We start from the raw sequence: 9406 nt of genomic DNA on the forward strand, positions 1-9406 counted from the left end.
TGTTTTTAGTTTTTTTTCCATCCGTGCTCCTTATTATCCCTCGTGGGACGGTGGATAGCCTGACGTGGACCACGCTGATGTACCGACTTGTCGGCCAGATGCTGTTTAGAGCAATGTGTTTTAAAAAAGAGGAGGAGCTACACCTTTCCACACCATTTAAATTACCACGCATGCGCACTGGTATACAATGAGAACTTAGCCGATTGCACAACCCCATCTTTTCTTCATTCTGCCTTCATCTACTCACCGGTGTGTGAGAACATACGTGGTTTTTATTTAGTTTTTTGTTTTTATCCAAACAAGGTTCAGAAAATGAGTGGGGACCATTCCCACAACGAAGACCAGGTAATTTGTGGTGTATCTCATTGTGTCAAATCTGGTAGTGTACCACCAGGCTTTTCACCATGTATTTGATCAGGTTTGACAGAGAGAGGTACCTCGGCTAACGGCATATAGCAGCTAGCACGGTAGCCGGCTGTCATGGGAAATCTGCCTATTTCAGCGTTTAGAACGTCTTGAAAAGTTGTGTCCCTTGTTGGGGGGAATGAGAAGACAAAAGTACTACCACTGAACGTTTTGCTGAGTCTTGTTATACAGAGATGTTGAGATAACGCAACGTACTCTTGAGGCTTTAGCTCAAAGCAATGTTAGCCTTAGCGGCTTCCAAATTAGCCTTTAAGCCATGTTATCAAGCGGCGTAGCGATGTAGCTTTGCTAGCAGGGAAGCTAGCAAACTGTCGCTTTGCCATTCAGCAAGTTCAAAGTTAGGTAGCCGGCTAGTAAGCTAACACACTACTAAATGTAACATTCGTCTGTTTTTGATTTCCAGATTATGGGTGGCTCCCGGATCAATGGTAAGTTTGACATTCTGCCGACGTATAAACACGAAAAATGTTGACGTTTAAACGGACTTAACGGAACATCATGTCAGTTCTCCGTAGTAGAGCGAAATGGCGTCCAGAGACTAAGTCCTGTGTCTCACTCACAAGCGCCTATTGTTCAAAAGCGAGGCCCTGTAAAATCATTTCCTTATCTTAATTTTTCTCTTTTAATCAACAATGCCGCACAACTCGACGTGTTTTATTAGTTCGCCCCAACGGAAGTTGTTGTTGATGCGTTTGAAGCGGCTCATTTTCCAGCTGAAAGTGAGGGTTTGGGGGTTGAGGACTTAGTCTCTGCGCCATTTTCTTTTTCGGTGTAGCGGCCCGACTCTTCTTCAACCTAAACCGAGTCTGTGAGCCGGAGACAGCTGTGGGAATGAGTGCAAAGGCTCGGTGCGGTGTGGCGATAGCATGAGCTCTCCGTGCATTTGATCCATAAGGTTAATTCAATGATTAGTCCACTCTTTTATTAACTACAAAGTTAACAGCCCCCATCCTTGAAGAAAGTTGATAGTTTTAAGATCCATGCCCATGAATTCAAAACAAACCCTTACTAGTGCAGCCAAAAACCTTTATCAATGTTAGAAATGCACAGTTTTAATATAGAAACTGCATTATATTCGCTCTTGCTCGCAGGAAAGATCAGGAGCATTGAATAAAAACTGGCAATATGAGCAGATGTGAGAAAACTTGTGGCTTTAAATATTCTAACATATTTTCTTTCTTTTTTAATTTTTAATTTATTTTTTTCTTTCTTTTTTACATAAAAAACTGCTTTAAATGTTTGAAGGTTGGCCAACACTGGAACAAATCAGTTACTGGCCATATTGTAAACAAAATGCAAATACATTTTTTTTAATAGAAGACATTTAAATTTATTCTGACATGAGTACCTCACTCAATTTTTTTTTACAGTTTTGAGGAATAAACAACAATAAAAAACTTAACCAACGCAGTCCACTTCCAAGATTTTAAGTTTTTGGCTTCATTCATTCTGAGACTGAATGACTTGCATTCATTTAAATATTTTGACTTTGTACTGCAGCATGTTGTGGTAAAATATGGGTTATTACTACTTAAACCCTGTTGTTAAGGCTTAAGGTTGGTATTAGTGATAACTGCTTGTACCACAAAATGAAGCTTTGACCCCCTTAACGTTTTAGGATGGTGTGCTGATCTCAAGCTTTTAATTTGGGTAGATTCTGCTCTTTATTTACTGAGAGGAATTGCTTGTTCTTGAGGAGATCCATGTATTCTTCTGCTCAGTCTTTAAGTTGATGCATATATTGTTCGCTCGCATGTTTGAACTTGCCTTGTGGCTCAAAATTTTGTAAAGACTCAAAGGAAGGCAGGAGGACATGCTTTAGTACAACTTTATAAAAGCGCTGCTAGCGTGATGCTAGCGTGACACATTGTGGCTTTTGCATTGAATCTTTTGTTTAAAAATGAATTCCTTATTCTAAATCATAAGCCAACCTTGTTTTTTTTTTTTGTAAAGCTGTCATGGATAGGTATAACCTTTAAAAAATATATTTCAACTGATGATTTAGAAGCTATTTTAAAGTCTTTATGATCAAAATAACTAAAAGATCCTACATTATCCAATAAAACCTCTTTGTTTCTAAAATTTAGAGAACATTAAGGTCCCTTTTATTAAAAAAAACCCAAATAAATTTGTTTTACTAATAATTAATGAGGTATTCGTAGCTCCAAACATCTGTTAGCGGTCGCCACACACTTCATACCACATAAATGGTGTTTTATGGTCGAGAACAGTGATACTAATTAAATTAACTGACATAAATAAGACAGAAACACCTTTTAAGGTTTGCATTGGCTGAGTTAGGATCATGATTAGATATTAATAGTTTTATGACATTAGCATAGTTTTGCAACTTAAAGTGCAATCAGAAGTGAAACATCCCTCTGTGCTATGAGTCAGAGTAGCTTCTGTACACAGACTTGATTAAGAGTGATATCAGTGGTTCCTCCTTTAATATGAATAAGTTGGAAACCATATTGTTTGATCGGGCCAGTACAAATGTTTTTATCTTGTTTCCTTCTTTCAGACTCTCACAAGCATAAAGACAAGTACAAAGAACATAAACACAAGGACTACAAGAGGGATAAAGAAAAATCCAAGCATGGCAACAGGTAGGATGTCCACCTCATAGGTGTGGGTGTGGGTGTGTGTCTGAAGAATAACACTGTGCATCTCTGCAGCGATTACAAAGACCCATCAGACAAAAAATACAAAGACAAGGAGAAAATGAAGCACAAAGATGGGAGTACAGAGAAAAACAAAGACAAGCACAAGGAGAAGAGGAAAGAAGACAAGGTAAGTCAAGCTGGAGCGATCAGACACTTCCGTATTCTAGGGAAAATGCAGCTAGACATTTGGTTGTATTGTAATAACAGTAAAAACAGAATTTCATAACTTGAGGGGTTGTCAAGTGATTTTTTAAAATGCAGCACGTGTTTGAAGTGATTTCTACCCAGCGGACAGAAGTCATTGCGCAACACACGGTAATGACTGTGTGGAATGTTATCTGAACGGCTCTGGTCTTTTGTCAGTAATTCATTGCAGCTGTATTTTATCATGTACCAACAGCAACGTTGGGTCATAAAAGTTGAAGATAGGAAACTAACGTCAGTATTTGGCTTTGTAGTGACTACGACTCTTGAGAGTTTCTTGTCGTATTCTTTTGATTTCAGATCAAATTGCTGAATGATAAAGTCAAAAAAGAAAAAGAAAATGGATTTGTCAGGTTGGTATTTATTTGTTTTGTTTTTTGTAATTATGGCGGATCACGTGACTGTACCACATTTGAACTTTTTGAATGATTTTCAGCCCTTTGCATGTGAAGTCTGAGCCGGAGGAGGATTTCTACCACTCTCCCAAACACGAAAAGTCCCTAAAGAGAGAGCGAGATGAGGATTACGAGTAAGTTACCCAGACTGTCTGATTCTTGTTGGTTTTATAAACTAACATCTGTTTAATCACCCAAGCCAACAACTTTGTTTCTTAGAGCTGTAACACAATCTTACATTTTCAGCTCTGAATTCAAACCCAAGAAAATAAAGACTGAAAACGACAAAAAGGTCAAGAAAAGAAAACCAGGAGATGAGGGGGTAAGCGAATGCTTCAGTTTATTATTCATATTTACACTTTTGGAGTAAACAACCTGATTACTTTGTCCTTCTTGTTTTAGGACATCAAGCCTAAAAAAACAAAAACTCAGAAAGAAGTAACAGATGGGAAAAAGAAAGCAAAGAAAGAACCAGAGGAGAAGTGGAAATGGTGAGTTTAAATTCCCCATTTTGTTGGTTTGTTTTTCACATTTTAGAGAGAAAATTGTGTCGTTATTGTGTTCAAATTGATTGTTGTTTTATTACAGGTGGGAGGAGGAGAGATACACAGACGGTGTCAAGTGGAAGTTTCTCGAACACAAAGGCCCAGTGTTTGCTCCCCCCTACGAGCCCCTTCCTAGTCGTGTTAAATTTTATTATGATGGTAACTAGTTTTGTGTAAAGTATTAAATATCCAACTGCCCTACAACATCTGATGTTGTTTGCTTCGGTTTATTTGTTTTGCTCTTAGGTAAACCCATGAGGCTCAGTCCAGAAGCTGAAGAAGTGGCTACCTTTTTTGCCAAAATGCTAGATCATGAGTACACAACAAAAGATATTTTTCGCAAAAATTTCTTCAAAGATTGGCGAAAGGTAGGGAAAATCCTGCGTCTGTGTGAATACTGGTGCAGTTGATGCTATAAAGATGTCCTAATACCTTTTTCTTTGTTTTTCTTTTTGCCTCACAGGAAATGACAGCAGAGGAAAAAGCCACAATCACAGATTTAAAGAAGTGCAACTTCACGGAGATGAGCGAGTATTTCAAAGCACAGTCTGAAGCCAGAAAAGCAATGTCAAAAGAAGAGAAACAGGTCAGTAAAATCTGTGTAAGGACGCCGTGCTCTACGGCAGGAGTGTCAAACTGCAGGCCTGTTTTTGCTCCACGTACTGCTGATTACCTGGACCAGGTGTAATCAAGAATTGGGATAGTTTAAAAACAAGAAGGGACTCCGACTCTCTAGTAGTAGTATGTTTACACAGTTGACAAAGACAGCTATGCCTTTCAAACTGCTGGTTCCTGTATTTGTGTCCATTAGGGTTTTGTATCTTTGCCTCTTACATGATTCATACATGATCTCAATACACGGTTCACAAATCAAAAAATGGAAGGCTATACCAACTTTTTGGTGATACGAAACAGGATAGTCCTGCTACTTAAGTAACCACAATCTAGATATTTTATTTATTTGAAAACTAGAAATGAAAATGTCTTTAGCAGAGAAAAAGAAATCCTTTTTTTCTTATTTGCCCGTATTTTAAACCATAAAAACAAAATCTCTGGCATTTTTGGTTCTTATAAATGTTTTTTTTATTCATTTTGGTTAAAAAAAAAAAGTGTCCTGTTAATTTATTCAGGTAATGTTTAAAGTGCTTTCTTTCCCCCATAGAAAATAAAAGAAGAAAATGAGCGCCTCTTGCAAAAGTATGGTTATTGTATTATGGACAATCACAAAGAACGCATCGCTAACTTCCGTATTGAGCCCCCTGGATTGTTTCGTGGTCGGGGAGACCATCCGAAAATGGGAATGCTGAAACGTCGTATTAGGCCCGAAGACATCATAATCAACTGCAGCAAGTGAGCATTAAGAGCAAGTACAGATAAACTGTCAAGCTCTCCGCAACAATAACGTTTGCATGTTTATCATTTTTGTTCAAAAAAGGGACTCAAAGTGCCCCGAACCACCCCCTGGTACTAAATGGAAAGAAGTTCGCCATGACAACAAAGTGACTTGGCTGGTCTCCTGGACAGAAAACATTCAAGGTTCTATCAAATACATTATGCTGAACCCCAGCTCTAGAATAAAGGTAGGAAAATCAATGTTCTCGTCTGATTTTTAGAATGCTGTTAGGCTCTATGTTTGTACCATTTGGTGTAATTTTCTTATCTGGTGTCACATTCGTGTATTTAATTTCTAAACTATGTGCTCTACTGTAATTTAAAATGCTACTTTTTATTGTTTAGATTTGTGTAACTTGTTTTTACAGAGTTTAAAAACAAAAGCTCTGTTCTCATCGTGTTCCCTCATGCTTGTTCTGTGTGCAGGGAGAGAAGGACTGGCAGAAGTATGAAACGGCTCGCAGGCTGAAGAAATGTGTGGACCGCATCAGAGCTCAATACCGAGAAGACTGGAAGTCCAAGGAGATGAGGGTCCGACAGCGGGCTGTGGCACTCTACTTCATTGACAAGGTGAAGACACGAGTTTCTGATTTGAAAGTTTCCATCAAATGTGTGTATGAAGCTTTAAATCCACACAAAAAATGTCAGACTGATTCCTTTCTTTTGACTTTAGTAGGGGCCTCATCACTGGGCTCAGTGAAAGTTAACGCCTTCTGTTCTTCTGTTTACTAGCTGGCTCTGAGAGCGGGTAATGAGAAGGAGGAGGGGGAGACTGCAGACACAGTCGGCTGCTGCTCGCTGAGAGTTGAACACATCAACCTTTATCCAGAAAATGAAGGTCAAGAGTACGTCGTGGAGTTCGACTTCCTGGGTAAAGACTCCATCCGTTACTACAACAAAGTTCCAGTAGAGAAAAGGGTGAGAATTTAATTTTCTTTTTTGGAACATCATCACTGTCACTACTTTACATTTATGCATCATTTGCTTTTTTGTTTTGTTTTTTCCCTAGGTGTTTAAGAATCTGCAGTTGTTCATGGAAAACAAAGAACCGGATGACGACCTGTTCGATCGGCTGAACGTACGTCCCAACACAAAAACAACTCTTTTTTATGCTCCTGTTTTCTTTTAGAAAGATTACAGGTAATAACACGCATGTTTTCCTGCAGACTTCTATTCTGAACAAGCATCTTCAGGAGCTGATGGACGGTTTGACCGCTAAAGTCTTCCGTACATACAACGCATCCATCACCCTGCAGCAACAGCTGAAGGAGCTCACAACTGGTATGTTCTCACCAGAGTTGTTTTTTTTTCTCTAACAATGGCTGTGCAACACTAATTGTTTTTTTCAACTTAATTTCACCCCCTTTTCAACAATTCTCTAAACCTGAAACCTGATCCTGTTTGATGCAGCGGATGAAAACATTCCAGCCAAGATCTTGTCCTACAACAGGGCCAACAGAGCCGTGGCCATCCTGTGTAACCATCAGAGGGCTCCACCCAAGACGTTTGAGAAATCCATGCAGAATCTGCAAGCAAAGGTGAAGAGCTAGCCGTCTTTTTTTTTTTTAGTCTGGAAAAGGTTGGGATGCATACCAAAACATATAACTTATTTGTAAATTGTAAGTAGTGAAAGGAGGATTTGTTTGTTGGTTAAAAAAAATTCTGTCTTTGTTTTGTCTAATTTAACAACGGGTTGGCGTGCGTTTGCTAATTGTCTAGCTAGAAAGCTGAACTTCTCCTAAAGAACATGTGTTGAATTGGAACACAGCTGATTTTTTACATTCAGAAACGTCTCTAAGACTAAACTGTTTTGACTGTTAGATTGATGCTAAAAAGGACCAGCTCTCTGATGCCAAGAGAGAACTGAAGAGCGCCAAGGCTGATGCTAAAGTACGAAAAGATGAAAAAACAAAAAAGTGAGTCATCTGTACCTCTTTTTTTTAAAATTTATTCTTGCATTATACTTGGATGGTTGCTGAGTTGTATTCTGTTGCAGAGCGGTAGAGAGCAAGAGGAAGGCAGTTCAGAGGATAGAGGAGCAGCTCATGAAGCTGGAAGTGCAGGCGACCGATCGCGAAGAGAACAAGCAGATTGCCCTGGGAACGTCCAAACTCAATTATTTGGATCCACGCATATCTGTGGCATGGTAAGATCTGCTACAATTGACTTTTGTGAACCACAGTGGGACACTTTGCCTTTTTAATATGAATGTCATTGGGTCTTGTAGGTGCAAGAAGTGGGGTATACCCGTTGAGAAGATTTACAACAAAACCCAGCGTGAGAAGTTTGCCTGGGCCATTGACATGGCAGATGAAGACTATGAGTTTTAAACCCCAGTTTAACTGATGATTTTTTTTTTATTATTGAATACATGTTTTTAGCTTACATGGATGGATTTACTTGATAGCCAAATCCCAGAAAACATTTTGAAGTTTGTTCAAGAAAAAAAAAAGACCTGAAGTGACACGACGAGCAGGATCTGGTCATTATAACATGAGAGTGGTTTGGTGGATAGTCTAAATATCTGGTTGGAGCTCGGGTAACAAGGCTAAGCTATGTCTGCCGCTGCGAATCGGTATAATTCTAAGACTCCTTGACATTAGTCTCTGTCCCTTCTCAGGGACAAAGCCTGAGATTTGAACTCTGTGGTCCTATAACTGCTTTATCAAGCAAAAATAAAATGCTTTTTAACCTTTTTATTTTTCCTTCAATCACTTGCTCTGTATTTTAGCCCTCCCATGTATTATTAATGAATTCTATATTTTGATAGATGAAGTGAAAATCAAAAAAACTTCTTTAACTTCACCCACACGCCTTTCAAGGAAATGTAAATGTGAGCTTTTTTTGTGCGTTTGTGTATGCATGAGTATGTGTATGTGTGTATCAGACGCTCTGCCATAAACGCTTTCTGTCTGGGTCAATACTTTAAACTGGACATTGTTGAAATTGTTGGGCATGAAAGAGGATGTCTGGGCAGGCAAAGGGGAAATTAATGCAACCATTTCAAGATTTCTTTTTTTTTTTTCTTAAGCAAGCAGAATGTGAATATTTCATTTTACCGCTTTTTATTATCAGGGACTTCATTCACGGAAAATGTGAACCAATCATGTTCATCCCTTGAGTTGCAAACACTCTTTGAATCTCCCATCATCGGGTTTTTTAAGGTAATTTAATGATCAGAGAACAATACGACTCCCGTAGGTTACTTGAAAGTCATGTTGTCAAAATGTATTTAAGGTGAGTAAATGGGAAGTGTTTTGCCTCCTGGTGGGAGGGTGTGAGGGATATTAACTTTGCCAAAAAAAAAAAAAGTTCACCAAACTGTTACAGAGCTGGCAGGTTTTAATTGTGTTATGATTGAATAATTTAACATTTAATGTGAATTACAGGTTCATTTTATTCCACTCTGTTCCACTTCTTATAGGAAAGTTGATGTAAGTAGCTGTAAAGTCAACATCCTACTCCTGTTTTATCTTTTTTGTCATAGCCTTTGATTATGTTTTTGAGTTTCTGCGGTCGGTTGAAAACAATGAATAAATTCTTAGAGGTAAATGTTGTGTGTTCTTCTTCCTCAGAAAAATTCCTGCCTGAGAATTTTGAGCTTCATTAGTCTAAAGCTGGGTTTTTGCTGACTGCATAATTAACACTGAGGTGTAAAACCTTAAAATTTTGTCTCCCATGGAAACAAGAGCGAATGTAATGACACATTTTCACCAGCAGATGGGGCTACACACCATCAGGTTCCCAAACACTTTATTGACCATATTTATTCCAGCTC

At 38.6% G+C, this 9406-nt stretch overlaps 1 protein-coding gene across 1 annotated transcript; it reads left to right on the plus strand.

Moving 5' to 3' along the window:
- The first annotated feature begins 181 nt into the window (after positions 1-181).
- Positions 182-9180, plus strand: top1a (DNA topoisomerase Ia). The gene is made up of 21 exons (XM_023955155.2): positions 182-345; positions 830-854; positions 2951-3035; positions 3105-3219; positions 3597-3649; positions 3733-3825; positions 3938-4013; positions 4094-4182; positions 4280-4395; positions 4483-4604; positions 4700-4822; positions 5399-5586; positions 5672-5816; positions 6055-6198; positions 6361-6546; positions 6638-6706; positions 6795-6909; positions 7039-7166; positions 7450-7544; positions 7625-7774; positions 7856-9180. Exons 1-21 carry the CDS (start codon positions 313-315, stop codon positions 7956-7958), a joined length of 2253 nt encoding a protein of 750 aa, XP_023810923.1. The 5' UTR covers positions 182-312; the 3' UTR covers positions 7959-9180.
- The last annotated feature ends 226 nt before the right edge of the window (positions 9181-9406 follow it).

The sequence above is a fragment of the Oryzias latipes genome, chromosome 5 (assembly GCF_053564925.1).
Source record: "Oryzias latipes strain Hd-rR chromosome 5, Olatipes_Hd-rR_3.1".
Lineage (NCBI taxonomy): Eukaryota > Metazoa > Chordata > Actinopteri > Beloniformes > Adrianichthyidae > Oryzias > Oryzias latipes.

What these genes read in the sequence shown, in the direction of transcription:
- top1a (XM_023955155.2), top strand. Translation starts at nt 313, where the DNA reads ATGAGTGGGGACCATTCCCACAACGAAGACCAG. An exon ending in CACTCTACTTCATTGACAAG is followed by an intron (nt 6,199 to 6,360) that starts GTGAAGACACGA and finishes TCTGTTTACTAG; the next exon opens with CTGGCTCTGAGAGCGGGTAA. An exon ending in AAGTTCCAGTAGAGAAAAGG is followed by an intron (nt 6,547 to 6,637) that starts GTGAGAATTTAA and finishes TTTTTTCCCTAG; the next exon opens with GTGTTTAAGAATCTGCAGTT.